The following is a 15,116-nucleotide window of genomic DNA, read 5'->3' as shown; positions in this document are numbered from 1 at the left end:
GGTATTTCCACGCTTAGTAAAAAACGAAACGCGTCGTGTACGTGCAGGCACCACTGTACACCAACGCAAAACTTACACCGGCCACATACTTGTTTTTCAATATCAGAACCGATGCTTGTCGCAATAATACTAGTATTGATTATGGAGACTTTGTTTAAACGTCTTTCAGTTGATACGCATTACAAACAAATATGCTATAGAAATCTATTAGGCGGACTTAAACACGACTGTGAACAATAGCCTTTATTTTGCGGAACATAATAATCTATCAAATTGGTGCCCAAACCTTTCTAATTTCTCATTTTTGTGAGAAGTTATATGATTTATCTTTTTTTTAACCTAGCAACTTATGACGATTAATGTGCAGGCTCCATATATATATATAGGGACCTTATGTTCATGTATTCCAACATGATATATAGCTTGTTGCTGACTTGCGTTCGGATCATCATGCATTCCAATTTATCTTAGAATATATTGGAGTCTATATCATGTCTGGACACGTGCTTCTCTAACTCGTATGGACACCTAAAGCTAAAAGATTTATCCAACGATCTTATCGCGTATTTCAATTCCTTTTAGGATTGGGTTGCACGCCATGCTTATGCTTAGACACACTGCTGTAACTCATACGGTCATGCGAGAGAGTGATAGAAAGACTCAACATCGTCTCAAACTCCGCATATACACACACTGCTCTAAATCTTATGGGCACGGAAACACTCCCTACTTTAACATTGCATAGAAATTAAGATATTTGTTGCAATCCTTTGTATTGCACTACCGTGGGGCTTTAGTGTATATTTTATTGGAACTTAAGGTTAAATTATGTAAACTCTTATTGCATTTGTGTTTCTATGGCATCACGAATTCATATTTGGTTTTTAACTTTTAATCTTTTTAGTTGTTGCTATATATTTTTTTATACGTGTTAATTCAAAATTTTACTTCTATATTTATCAAAAATATTCTAGACCATAAATATTCCAAATGAATTGAAACCTACCACAGAGGAGAACCAACGCTAAGCAAGAGCACATTCTCGATGACTATCACCAAGTGGCATAGCTATGCCACCACCCTTTGGAAAGATCAGTTATAGCGGCCACTAGACATAACGTGGCAACTTGATAGCTTTTCATACTGAAAATCCGAACCAAAATCACTACTCAACAAAGTATCTGGTTCAAAGTTTGGTGGTAGCTAAAATAATTACTATGGCTGACTGGATAAAGAAGGATTCCCACTTCTGCTCACCACCGACAAGGCCGCCGGCACAATATGCAACACCGTCGCACGGAGACGACGTGCGACACCGCATGACTACGTGACATGCATGTGTCCCTATTTCTCTAGAAAATAAAATCTAATCACACTCGTCTCTGTGCGACGGTGTCACACAGAATTTCGAGGAGGGCAATGCACGGTGCTGCAGTGCAGAGGGGCCTAGGGCTAGGGAGGGGCCTAGTGCGCGTCTTTGCTCTAGCCTCCACCTTAAGTCCTGACTGTCCCTGTGGTGGTTCCGTAATTCGTTGGTGTGGAGATGAAACCAGAGCTGGCTCTGGGTCAAATAGTAGCACCACGAGTGCAACCACAACTCCAGCTCCTCTGAGCAAGAAAGGCTATAAGAAACGAATAGGTATTGCCATTAAGCAAGCCATTGTAAATTTATGGTTTGATTACTTGGTAGTCAATTAATTTTTAGTTATATATCTTGTTAAATTCTAAAATGTTTGACTCCTCGGAAAAGCGAGACCTATATTTACTCGGAGCAATTAGTGCTCGGATGTCCGGCGCGAGGACGCGTCCAGACACCCTCGCAGCCTGCCCCCGTGCGCTGATTTTATTCCCGCCCCGCACGGCACCATCCTATCGCCGCGACCATGCGTCCACGCGATTCACCTCGCACGCGCAGCCCGTCTTGTCCGCCTCGATTCGAGGCCATTCGCCCCACCCACACATGCACCCAGCCCCCGTCGCGCCCCGACCAGCGGTCCCCAGGTCACCGCGCCCCATAATTACCCAGCGCCCGTGCCGTGCCACCATCACTCCCCGCACCCCTTGACTCTCAGAACAATACGAAACACTTGAATGCAACGTCCGTATGAAAAACAGATGAAACATCTAGGACATACACTTGCAAGTTGCAACATATGTGAAACATATGCAACATCAGATAAAAACACTTGCAACTTGCAACATGAAAACACTTACAACTTGCAACATAAGACTGAAACAGCTGAAACATTTTGAACAACATATGTGTGAAACATATGCAACATCCAGATCGGATCCCTTGCAACATACGTTTGGAACAGATAAAACATTTTGAACAACACCTCTGAAACACTTGCAACATCCCCGATCTACTTTTGCAGCATTCATATGAAATAATTGCAACATACGCTTGCGACATGCGCTTTCATCGCAACACCTCCTTGCTAAGGTCGTGCACCACGGAGGCCACGGCGTCGACAGCGGCCACGACCTTCTGGTGGGGAACGGCGGTGGCAGCAGCACCCTAGCGTGCGTGGGGGACGGGACACAGCGTGTACCAGCGGGGGGGTGCAGCGAGCTAGAGCGGGCACGGCGGGGGATGAAGCATAACTCGGCGACGGAGGGGGCGCGGCGTGGGATGGGGGATCCGCACGGCACGAGATGGGGTGCGCGCAGGGAAGACATCAGCTGCCGAGCAGCAAGCGCAGCGCAGTCCGCACGGGAGCGGAAGATATTTTAAGAAAGAGACAGGGAGACGCAAGGCTGCAGGCGTGAAAAGCAGCTCCGGACGAAGGGACACCCGCTCGTAAGCATTATCGATATATTTGTTTGGAGACATACAGAAATTTTATATTGGGCCAGGCCTTGCCTGCTAACCATACGGCCTGGCCCAATATACAACAATCCGTTAGACACACATGGCAAAGCCCATGAAGTAGCCCAGTAGCCATCCCCACTTCTCCCTGTCCCTCCCCACCGGCCAACGGACGCCGCACTTGGTCGACCGCCGGCGCCCGCGCCGCCCGCTTAATCCACGCGCTCTCTACGTCTCCACTCTCCACACCTGCCTGTCTCCTCATCCAGCGCAAGGGCCGCCCGCCGCTGCCTGCCGCTGTTGGCGACCGGAGATGGATGGGGAGGAGGAGAATGTGGGGCCGTTCCGCCGGACCAGCGCTCGCACGCGCCGCATGGCCACGCGTATGGCGTCCGCGCTCGCCAGCTCGGACAACCGTGCCCAGGTAACGATGGGATTGGACTGACTGCTCCTGCGTTCCACCCTGCTCGGACAACCGTGCCCACGAGTTGTTTTGGAAAATTAATACTAAGTGTATATGCTCTAGAAAGTAAAGGGCGCCAGACCCAGCCCCGGAGGCTCCACACGAGTGCGGTCTGGCAAGAGAAAAAACCGAGGCAAGCTTTCTCTTCATAAAATCTACGGAGAAGCTGCTTCGAACCCGTGACCTGGTAAGTCAGTGAGACAGCTCTCACCACTGCACCAGGCCTGTCCTTCAAAGGATTTTAGGAAAATATTTCCATCCTGGGTCTGCACTGCTTATTAAGCTCTTTAGCATTTCTCATGACTCCTTACCAAAGGATTTGACTGAGTTGTTCACTCAGCTTTCATTCATATTGGACCATTTCGTGCTTATATAGTCGCTGATGATCAATCATTGTGTCTGAAACTATTCTATTTTATGTTCTGCTGCCCCATTATGAATACCTCCATATCTGTAATGCCATGCAGGCTGCTTTAGCTCGCCTTGAGCTCTTGAGAGTGACAATGCCGTTGTTGAGGTGGTAGATCTTAATGATGATGAGGATGGATCCACGGACGAGGAAGATCCTGGTCAGTTTCTTTCTCATTTATCTTCATACTAGTAATGCCATGATGTGAGAAAGGATAAGGTAGATACAGTATTAGAAACTCAATGACAAAATGTTATTCTTTGCAAACAAGTATTGAACACAGATACCCTGTGTACGGTATATTTTGACATGGTTTGTAGTATCAATTTTGAAAAGAAAAACTTTTATTTCTTGTCTTTGCAAAGGATTCAATAAATAATAAGAGTACAACTATCCTTGAAAGGCAATAGTTGCAAGATACTTTCGTTTCTTGCATGAATAATACCACAAATTATTCATAAGGTGATTGTGTTGTTACCATCTGGATTGCTCCTAAAGTCAATCATTTAGATATCTTTGAATCTTTGAGGTCCACATGTTAGCATCTGGAATGACCCTAAATTCAGTAATTTATGTATCTTTGAACTCCACTTGCTACAACTTGTAAAATGCAAAGGTTCCTGGGTTCACAGTTTCTGTAAATGTTGCTTTTGTGTTATATACTTATATAGCCATTTTGGGTTGTGGATCTGTGGATGTCCATTAAACTCAAATGCTTTACCCACTGATAACTAAAGTTCGATTATGGATGGCATCTTCTGTTTTCTGCTTTCCTTTCTACAGTTCTTATGCAAAAGAAGCAGTCCAAGATTATGAAACGCAAGACAAGGCAAGGGAAAGCTTTGGAGAAGCGGGCGGCAAGATTATTCATGGATGTCTTACAAGAAGTAAGTAATCTGGTGCTATAAGTTTCTTTCTTTTGTCATGTTTGTTTTCTATGTAGCGTACTTGAAAGATTTTCACTCTGGAACTGTGACAGGCAAATATGGAATCCCTGCCTCCTCATATCCCGACATATTTGAGGGCTGCTGTGGGTCCACTGAGCACTTCATCTCGACGGCACTACTGTTCAGTCTGTGGTAGTTCTGCAAACTACACGTGCATGAGGTGTGGAACACGGTTCTGTATACGCGCTGCCTGAAATTTGTGGCTTGACCAACTGGATATACATGCTCGACTTCATGTATGTCCACTCCCTAATGATTGTTCATCTGTGGTTTGATCAGTAGGATATGCTTGCTGTGCATGTTTTGTACTCTGTAAGTCTGTATGGTGGGGTAGGTAAGTGGGAGGAAACATATTGTATTAGCTATGTGCAGAAGTTGAAATTGCTAGGTTGTAGGCCAGCCACTTCTTCTTCAGAAATATTATGTGAGTAGCTGTGTTTATGCTTAGCTTAGCCTAATTTTCCATAATTTGCTATTTGTTTTTTTCTCGAACAGCACATAATTTGCTATTTGTTTGTTGTCCTGAACTCATAATATTTTAATCGCCAGTGCCTTTGTTCCACCCTTGGAAATCATTTCTCAGATTTTTTATGCCTCCAGCGAAACATGCCTCATCGTGCCAATAAAGCGCCTTTTGTTACAAGGATATGGTAGCTTTGTATGTTTTGTACTCTGTAGGAGTGGGTGGGTAAGGTAAGTGGTAGAAAATCATTTTCTCAGCAGTGCACTGCAGTTGCAAGTTAGATCTCTTGTATACCAACGAATGTTTCTTTAGAAATGGTGTGTGAGTAGCTGCAGTTATGCAGTAGAGCTGAAAGTAGCTCTTTGTTTCAGTATATCTGAATAATAATTTTTAATTGTTTCTTGGCAAATGTGGGCATACTCTGGTAGTAGATGTGAGTTGGTATGTAAATACCCCAATTAATTAGCGTAAGGTAAACAAATGCCAAAGACATATTACTGCAGATGCTATGCTAATGCTTGGACCCATGGTGCAGAGTGGCAGATATGAATAGCACATGGTATGATCTGAATAATATAGTATTGAAAATTTTCCTACTATAAATTTGTTTTTGAGCTTTGCTCCTTATTGCTTCAAATATGATAACATCTTAATAGTATCAAAAGTAATTTGCTAAATCAAATATAGACAACTAGACTGCTAACAAATGGAAGGTCGTAGATGTCCTGAGTAATCATAAGAAAGCATGAAATTCAACCAGAATTTTACAGCATTCTGAAAGAGCAAACACACACATTTAGAATATTCGATCTGTTTCTTCTTGTGCTGCGATTAGCTTATAGTATCATTAATATTATATTGAGTATTGACGTCCGGAACGCTCTGAATAATATCAAATGAAACATGTTCATAGTAATCAACGACATCATGGGAGCTGGTACATGCTCCAAATGAATAGAAACTCTGCCATAGAACAGCACAACACGTGAGCAGTAGTGCAGTACCAACAGTAAGCAAGGGCATATTGTGGATGATTATCACCAAGTGGCACAGCAATGTCACCTCCCTTTGGAAAGATCGGTTATAACAGTCGTTGGACATGACATGGCATGCTGATCGAGCATTGGATCTTGAACGAAACCAATGTTCAGCAAACTATTGGGTTCCAATTCTGATGGAAGATGTGCATCCCTTTGCAGGTATTCCATGACGAGGCGCATGGAAGGCCTCGCATTAGGCAAGGGGTGCGAACAGAGCAAGCCAAGCTTGAGGACCAGCTCTATCTCCTCCACATGATCATCCAGTCTTGGATCGACAGCATTGGTTATGGATCCACCTTGCCATTCTTTAAGCACCCAGTCGCCCAGTGCAAGAGGCTCTCCATGATTGTTCACCCATATTGGCCGTTTCCCGCATGCAACCTCCATCATCAGCACACCAAGGGCAAATACATCAGTTGCTTTGGTTGCCTTGCCAAGCCTGGCCAGCTCAGGGGCAATGTAGCCCCATGTTCCTGTCACATGTGTGGTGTGAGCATCAGCTCCATGATCATGGGACCTTGCAAGGCCGAAATCACCTAACCTCGCATTCATCTCGCTATCAAGCAGGACATTGCTTGTTTTGATGTCTCGGTGGATGACAACCTGCTCACACTCCTCTGGAGGTAGAAGATACCAGATGCGACGCATTTGAGGATGTGGAACCTTTGAAACCAACACAGACCGGTGCTGCTATGACCTTGAATGTGCAAGTGAAAGTCAAGGCTTCCATGGGGCATATAGTCGTACACCAAAAGGAGCTGTTGCTTGTGCCGACATTGGCCATGTTTGCTTGTCTTATGAGCCGTACTATTTCAGTAAACGGATAGTGTTTTTCTCTCACAACAAATCAGCGAACAGTACTTTCAGTCATGGCTTTTCAGCAAAGCGAACAGGATCAATACCCAAGCAGCTGAACAAGATTGCGGTGACGGAGACGACCAAGGATGATGATCTCGGCCATGAACTCCTTCATCCCTTGCTTGGACTCTGGCGATATGCGCTTAATGACAACTGGTTGCTTGGAATGGGGAAGCAGTCCTTTGAAGACACTCCCAAAGCCCCCTTTACCCAGAAGCATCTTGTCCTTGAATCGACCAGTGGCAGCACATAGATCTTTGTAGGTGAAGGATGAAGGCCCATACTCCCTCTCCCACTCTATTTCATTTCTTCTTGCTTCTAACCGCCTCTTCCTATGGATCTTGAAAAGAGTAGCAGAAACTGTGGCAACTGCAAGAGTTGATACAAGGGCTGCACATAGTATTGCCCTGTTGATGCGCGTGCTTGGGCGAGCCCCAATTTGTGCTGCAAGATCTTGGATAGTCTTCAAAGATAGCGCTGAGTAGTTTAGCGCTGCAGCTTCTCCGTTCAGCTTGAAGCTCCAACCAAAAATGTAATGCCTGCCACGAATTGCGCCAGTCGCCGAGGAAAATCCAGCAAACACTGGTGTGGTTGGCAAAATTGTTGATAAATCATATACCTGTGTTAGTGCCTGCTGGGTTTGGACAGCTTGAAAGGCGCTATTGTGACATTCAGCATGGTCTGCTTGCTGTCGCAGTCCACCCACACCTGCATCGGCTGTCCATTGTTGAGGCTCAAGGGAAGGTACCCCATGTTTTAAAGGCGGCTAGGCGTCCAGGCGAGTACTTGGTACGCTTGGACGCCTAGACGGCGCCTAGGCGACGCCTAGGCGACAAGACGCCACTGTTTCCCAAGGCGAGCTGGGTACGCCTAGATGCCTAGGCGACGCCTTTAAAACACTGAAGGTACCCACCAGTAGAGGGATAGAAACCTGCAGTATGTGAGGCAACGGAATGCAGGCTGTTTATGTCAATCCCTATGTGGTTGTCGTCGATGTCATCGAACTCATTGTTCATTATGGTATCAAGCTCGATAGCAAGGAGATGATTTGTTGCGTTGCCATCATTCGTGGAATTGACAAGGCCAAGATACTGGGAAGGCAAGGCGTCAGAGAAATCTTTGGCGGAACGAAGCACAAATGCAAGACCCTGGCCACTCAAGTCAGTGTAGGGCCCGTCAGTGTGCCCCATGATGGAGAAGATAAATGTTGTGGAGAAAGATGCCAGTGAGGAGCCATTTGAAACATCTGTGAAATTGAGAGGGTAGTGGGTAGAAACCGTGACCTTTAACTCGGGGAAACCGGCCGCTGGTTAGGCTTAAGAGGCCGTCGAATTGGGGATTTATCGAATCACGTACTTGGGAACAATGAGACTCAGAGAAATCGGTTTGGCTCTACCAACGATCCAGTGAACTCGGTTCAATACTCTACTAGCTAGGAGTAGTAGTAGGGAGGTGGGGGAGACCTGCAAGCTGCAACCGGGTCAAAGGTGTGTAATGAGGCTTTGTTTAAATTCAGGTTATAAAGTTTTAGGGTGCCATATCGATGTCACGTGGGGTGTCATATGGGGTGTTCGAATACTAATAAAAAAATAAATTACAGAATCCGTCCATAATCCGTAAGACGAATTTATTAAGCCTAATTAACCTATTATTAGCACATGTGTGTATGGTAGTACAACATTGTCAAATCATGGACTAATTAGACTTAAAAAATTCGTCTCGTAAATTAGTCACAAACTGTATAATTAGTTATTTTTAATCTATATTTAATACTTTATGCATGTATCCAAATATTCGATGAGATAGAGAGTAAACTTGGAGAGGAACTAAAAGGAATCAGTCTATTCTCCAACGCAGGCTGGATGACGGTGTTTCCACGCTTAGTCAAAACGAAACGCGTCGTGTGCAGGCACCACTGTACACCAACGCAAAACTTACACCACATACTTGTTTTTCAGTATCAGAACCTATGCTTGTCGCAATGATAATAGTATCGATGATGGAGACTTATTTGTTTTTACGTCTTACAGTTAATATGCATTACGAAAAAAAAATGCTATAGAAATCTATTAGGCGGACTTAAACACGATTGTCAACAATAGCCTTTATTTTGCGGAACATAATAATCTACCAAATTGGTGCCCAGACCTTTCTAATTTCTCATTTTTGTGAGAAGTTATATGATTTATCTTTTTTTTTAACCTAGCAACTTATGACGATTAATGTGCTGGCTCCATATATAGGGACCCCATGTTCATGTATTGCAACATGATATATATATATAGCTTGTTGCACGGTCACCTAGCTGACTTGCGACTCGGAGCATCATGCATTCCAATTTGTCTTGGAATTGGGCTCTATATCATGCCTAGGCGTATGCTTCTCTAACTCGTATGGACACACCTGAGGCTAAGAGATTTTATCCAATGATCTAGTTGTGCATTACAATTCGTTTTAGGATTGAACTTTGCACCGTACCTAGACACACTGCTCTAACTCATTCAGGCATGTAAGAAAGTGACGAAACACTACGTATCCCAAACTCCGCATATATTGGACATGCTGCTCTAAATTTTATGGGCCCAGAAACACTCCTTACTTTAACATTACATATAAATTAAGATGTTTGTTGTAATCCTTTGTATTGCACTATTGCAGGGCTTCAGTATATATTGAATTGAAATCTAAGGTCAAATTATATAAATTCTTATCGCATCGGTTTTGTATGACATCATTTTTTTTTTCTCAAATACGCAAAAGATTTGCGTATCATTGCAATTAAGAAAAGGAAGAGTTTAACCATATATACGACACGCTTCTAATGAGCGCCCTAGGAGGTCTTACAGTTGTGACTGGACCTTTCTAGCAGACTGTTTCAAACTTCCATATTACATAAAAATAACAACCGAACTACGAGCAGCGCAGTTAGCTACGGAGCTGGGCGTCTCCGCTAGCGGCCGCGCGACTCTGCTCCGTCATCCGAGAAGAGTCTTGTACCAGTCGTAGCATTGGTCGCCGGGAACAGCACGTCCAGTGCTTCCACTTCGCTCGACGTCAAGTTTCTTGCGAAAAAGTCGTCTTAAGCTCTCTTGAACGCGGATGAGATTGTTCCTGCCAGCGATGCAAAGCCCATCCTCCCTATGAGGAGCACCTCGCCCCACTTGGAGATCGGAATGTGCGCCAGCGGCTAAGCGGCAATCCGTCTGCTCCGTTTTGGCATGGGTTTTGCCCCGCTTGGTCTTACAGTTGTATGACATCATGAATTCATATTTGGCTTTTAACTATTAAACTTTTCAGTTGTTGCAATTTTTGTATCTACGTGTTAAATTAAAACTCTAGTGTTTATTGTAACTTTTGTTCAAATAAAATTTTACTTCTATGTTTATTAAAAATATTCTAGACCATAAATACTCGAAATGAATTGAAACGCTACCAGAGAGGAGCACCAACACTAAGCAAGAGCATATATTCTAGATGACTAAGCAAGAGCATATATTGATATCATCAATGTTAGATGAATAATCTCAAATAAAAAAATGTTATGGTTGCTTGAAGTCAACATCATAGGATTTGGTACATACTCTAAATTATTTGAAATTCTGCACAGCAGCACATCACATGAGCAGTATCACATGGATGAATAGATGATTATCAGCAAGTGGCACAGTAGTGACACAGACACATAGTATTGGACTAATGAAAAAGAAGGCGAAATAGAGCAAGAGTTTGCTGCAGCAGCTGCTGTTCTGCTAGTGCAGAAGCGAAAGAACAGAGCAGAGAGATACAAATAAGGGAGATCACTGGGCGGCTTCAGGCCTTGTCGCTGACATCGATTTGGTGTAATCCTTCTTTACTTTCTTGAGTGCCACTACAACATCGCTCATCGACAATCTTTGGTGAGGTGCATTACTTGAGCAGAGCAAACCCAAATCAAATATTCGTGGCAGGAAGGGCTTCAGAATGCAGTCAGCAGAGGAAGGACCTTGCAGGAGCTTATCGTCCAGAACATGGACAACCTGTGATGGGAATGCTTGATAAACCCACTGCCTGATACTTAGATCTCCTATGAACATGGGATCGGTGGGTCTCTTTCCGGTGAATACTTCAAGAAGCATGATTCCAAAGCTGAACACATCGCTCTTGCGGGATGCCTTCCCAAAGGATCCATACTCTGCTCAACAATTCAGAAAATCAAATATTAGAACAATTGATTAATCAGAAGGGACTACAATGATGATGTACACCACTCACGGGTTTAGCTATAGTATACAAGCTAGCTAGCGATAGTACCTGGTGCCATGTACCCAAGTGTTCCAGGCATACTAGCAGTGATCATGGAGCTGTCGTCACCCAATAGCAATTTTGCGATGCCAAAGTCTGCCACATGTGTTGTCATGTCGTTGTCAAATAACACGTTGCTAGGCTTCAAGTCACAGTGCAGGACAACCTGAAAATGCTGATGGTGCAGATACTCCATCGCCATTGACACATCTAGCATGATCTCCAGCCTCTTGACAAATCCCAAGCCACTTGTGCCTTGAGAGTGCAGGAGCTTATCTAAGCTGCCGTTGGGCATGTAGTGGAGCACGAGTGCTCTGAAGTCCAGGTTGGAGCATGTGCTTAGTATCCTTATCAGATTGCGGTGCCGAGCCATGCAAAGCACATGGCACTCGGCATCAAAGCTTCTAATGGCCTGTTCTAGTCTCATATCTAGAACTTTTATTGCAACAACCAAACCGTTACTCAATTTGCCTTTGAAAACTTTTGCAAAACTTCCAGTTCCCAGAAGGTTGTTATCACTAAAGTTATCAGTGGCCAAAATGAGCTCACGGTAGGAGAACAATCTCTGTCCTACAGCATTTGCTGGATCAATGACAGACGTTTCATCATCACCCGCCTTAGCTTTCCTTCTGAACATTAGGTAGACACAAACAAGAATAGAGGCAAATGCAACAGTGACAACTGGAAGAAGGAAAATTAGTAGGCCCCTTTTATTCAAGTGAGAGTTCTCAAGACATGGAGAAAATCCAAGATGGGGAGACCCACATAGCCCAGCATTCCCAATCAAAGATTTTGGCATGATGCTTGAAAAAACACCTCCCTCTGGTATTTTCCCTTCTAGTTTGTTGAAGGAGAGATTCAAGGCTGTCAAGTCTGTGAAATTAGCAAGGAACATGGGAATGGTACCAGAGATACTATTAAAGGAGAGATCCAAACATGTTAAGCTAGTAAGCTTTTGAAAAGAATCAGGGATTTGTCCATCAAATAAGTTATGTGATAGATTTAGGAAGTTGAGCATGATAATTTGTCCAAATGATTCTGGGATGGTTCCATGAAAAAGGTTGGTGGAGAGGTCAATGGAATCCACTTGTTTTAGCCCACCAATTTCATTCGGTAGGGGACCAATAAAGAGATTGTTTGAAAGATCTAAAGCGATAAGTTTATCTAGGTGGAAGAAGCTTGCTGGTATAGTTGAGTTTAACTTGTTACTAGATATGCTAATATATTCTAGCCTACTAATGTTTCCAATGTTTTTGGGTATACAGCCAAAGAATCTGTTTCCTTGAAGATATAGCCGTTCCAAGCTCCTAAGCATACACATTTTTGTTGGTATAGAACCTGACAAGTCGTTGTTAGATAAGTCAAGCAAAATGAGATGTTGCATCGCAGTGACAGACTCAAGGATTTCCCCCATGAATAGGTTGCTAGAAAGATCTATCCTTTCAAGATTGCTTAAATTTGACAGTGTTGATGGAATCCTACCTGTTAACTTGTTATTATCTGCAGCAAACCAAATTAACTCTGTTGACAGGTTTCCGGTATGATCTGGGAGGCCCCCAATGAAAGAATTATTAGACAGTAGAATGACCTGGAGTTCCCTACAATTGGAAAGGGAGATCAAGAAGTTAAGATTCCCATCCAAATTATTGGATTCAAGTTCAAGCCAATTCAGACGTGGAATGGTCCCAAGTGTTGGTGGTACTGAGCCAGAGAATTGATTATCCTCCAGAATTAGCATAGTTAATTCTGAGAAATTCCCAAGAAAACTTGGAACCGGACATGTTAGCTGATTTATTCCCAGATCTAGTCCAGTAAGATGGGTGAGATTGCTAAGAACAGCTGGGATAGCGCCAACGAGGTTATTTCCTCCCAAGGCAAGTATGGTGAGACGTTGAAGTTGAGCGAACCATGTTGGAACGACATCCACAAAATAATTTACTTGCAAAGCGAGAGTGTCCAAGTATTTGCATGATGCAAGTCCAGATGGAATCGGACCCACAAAGTTGTTCCGTCCGATAGAGAACCCCTGTAGCAGAGGAAGGCTAAAACTTTGATTGTTAGGAATTGGACCCGCAAATTTGTTGTGTGAGAGGGAAAGCCACTGCATCCTTGACATGTTGAAGATGGTTGGAGGTATTGTACCGGATAGGTTATTGAATTGCAGGCGCAAGAGTTCCAACATGGACAAGGAACCCATGCCGTGTGGTACAGGACCTGATAAGCTATTGTTTCTCAAGCTGCTCTCCCTCAGGGATTGCGTCTTGTTGAATAGGTATGGTGGTATATGGCCAGTTAACTCATTCCTAGCAAGAGAAAAAATCTCGAGGTTTGGGATATTCTGCAGTAGTCCTTGCGGGATCTCCCCTGACAAGCTATTGTAACCTAAATAAAGTTCCTCGAGTCTGGTTAGGTTTCCTATGGTGCAAGGAATGGGGCCTGAGAGACCATTTCGACTAAGAGAGAGAACCTTAAGCCGACGTAGCATGCCAAGCTCGGCCGGGATAGAGCCAGCGAGGCTGGTGTTTGTGAGATCTAGGAAGGAAAGGAACGAAAGATTACCGAGGTGTGGGGTGAGCTCTCCTTGCAGCACAATATCTGGCAGCGACAGAGCCGTGACACGCTGCCGGCGGCGGCCGCACGAGACTCCGTGCCATCGGCAGAAGGACGCGTTGGTTGTCCAGCTGCTGGCAAGGACGCCGGTGGGATCAGCGAGCTGGCCTTTGAAAGCCAACAGTGCGGCGAGGTCGTTGCGGCTGCCGGACACATTGGTGGCACTCTGGACTATTGTGGAAGAAGAGGTGGTAGTACTAAGCAAGAGAGCTGAGAGGACTGAGACGCCCAATAATATTAGAGCCGCCATTGGATTGGAGTCTGCCTGCTCGATCGTGATGCATGCGTGTATTTATGGGGAGGAGATTGGATACCACAGAGGCCAACCAATCCGGGAGAAACGCGATTTCGCGGTTTCAGCCACTTGGTGCGGAGAAATTTTGATATTTAACTGTCAATTCCTATCCCTCTCTGTATTTGACCTTCGGTGCACGCCAATTCTTTCAATATAAGAGATTTCAAATATCTCTACTCACTCCTCAGGGCACGTGAAAAGGTGAAATACCCTTCCGTCCTATCAGGGAACCTAGACGCATACCTAGCACTCCGTTCGTCCCGCCCTGTCCTCGGTTTGCGTGCCTCCTCATTGGCATATCCCAGGCCGGCGGTGGGAATTAAGGGGCTGTTTGGTTCCTTCCCCACCTCCTAAAATTTCTGTCACATCGAATGTTTGGACACATGTATAGAGTATTAAATATAAACTAATTACGAAACTAATTGCATAACTTGCGACTAATTTGCGAGACGAATCTTTTAAGCCTAATTAGTCCATGATTTGACAACGTGGTGCTACAGTAAACATGTGCTAATGATAGATTAATTAGGCTTAAAAAATTCGTCTCGGAAATTAGCCTCCATCTATATAATTAGTTTTATAATTAATTTATATTTAATACTCTTTATTAGCCTCTAAACATTCGATGTGACATAAATTTTAGGAGCGCCTAGAGAACCAAACACCCCCTAAGGTCGCCCAAGCATCGGTGGCTGGCTGTTGGAAATAGAAAATGAGAGGAAATCCGAGAAATCCCTTATATTGAATTTTCGAAAGACGTGTGAATTAGGTGTCAGATATAGAGAGGTGTGCGCCACAGCTTTTTTGAATCATTTTGACAATGTTGGCTCATCTTTGCCTCACCAACGAGGATATAATGGGAGCCAGACTGTTTATGATTGCGACGGCTTCAGGTCAACTTCAAGTCTTGAACTCTTGATGCAGGTTAATATCCAAAC

General features: G+C 44.1%; 2 protein-coding genes and 1 pseudogene across 6 annotated transcripts; 1 reads left to right on the top strand and 2 right to left on the bottom strand.

The window, feature by feature from the left end:
• Positions 1 to 3,125: 3,125 nt before the first annotated feature.
• On the top strand, positions 3,126 to 4,825 carry LOC136502988 (SWR1 complex subunit 6-like). The gene is made up of 4 exons (XM_066498216.1): positions 3,126 to 3,236; positions 3,339 to 3,408; positions 4,468 to 4,571; positions 4,664 to 4,825. Exons 1-4 carry the CDS (start codon positions 3,126 to 3,128, stop codon positions 4,823 to 4,825), a joined length of 447 nt encoding a protein of 148 aa, XP_066354313.1.
• A 1,170-nt stretch (positions 4,826 to 5,995) lies between these two features.
• On the bottom strand, positions 5,996 to 8,603 carry LOC136502987 (L-type lectin-domain containing receptor kinase SIT2-like; annotated as a pseudogene).
• A 2,037-nt stretch (positions 8,604 to 10,640) lies between these two features.
• LOC136504267 (probable LRR receptor-like serine/threonine-protein kinase At3g47570) lies at positions 10,641 to 14,142 on the bottom strand. 5 transcript variants are annotated; one of them, XM_066499131.1, is made up of 3 exons: positions 13,833 to 14,142; positions 11,283 to 11,855; positions 10,641 to 11,163 (listed from the first exon to the last, which is right to left on the bottom strand). In XM_066499131.1, exons 1-3 carry the CDS (start codon positions 14,131 to 14,133, stop codon positions 10,790 to 10,792), a joined length of 1,248 nt encoding a protein of 415 aa, XP_066355228.1. In that variant the 5' UTR covers positions 14,134 to 14,142; the 3' UTR covers positions 10,641 to 10,789. The 5 variants fall into 5 exon arrangements, with proteins under 5 accessions (XP_066355228.1, XP_066355226.1, XP_066355229.1 ...); XM_066499129.1 differs by having other exon boundaries at positions 11,283 to 12,871; positions 13,833 to 14,071; XM_066499132.1 differs by having other exon boundaries at positions 11,283 to 11,902; positions 13,833 to 14,071.
• Between the last annotated feature and the right edge of the window lie 974 nt (positions 14,143 to 15,116).

This window comes from Miscanthus floridulus, chromosome 14, assembly GCF_019320115.1.
Source record: "Miscanthus floridulus cultivar M001 chromosome 14, ASM1932011v1, whole genome shotgun sequence".
NCBI classification, from domain to species: Eukaryota; Viridiplantae; Streptophyta; class Magnoliopsida; order Poales; family Poaceae; genus Miscanthus; species Miscanthus floridulus.
Note: the sequence above shows the minus strand (reverse complement) of the source record. Positions and strands in the feature narration are given on the sequence as shown.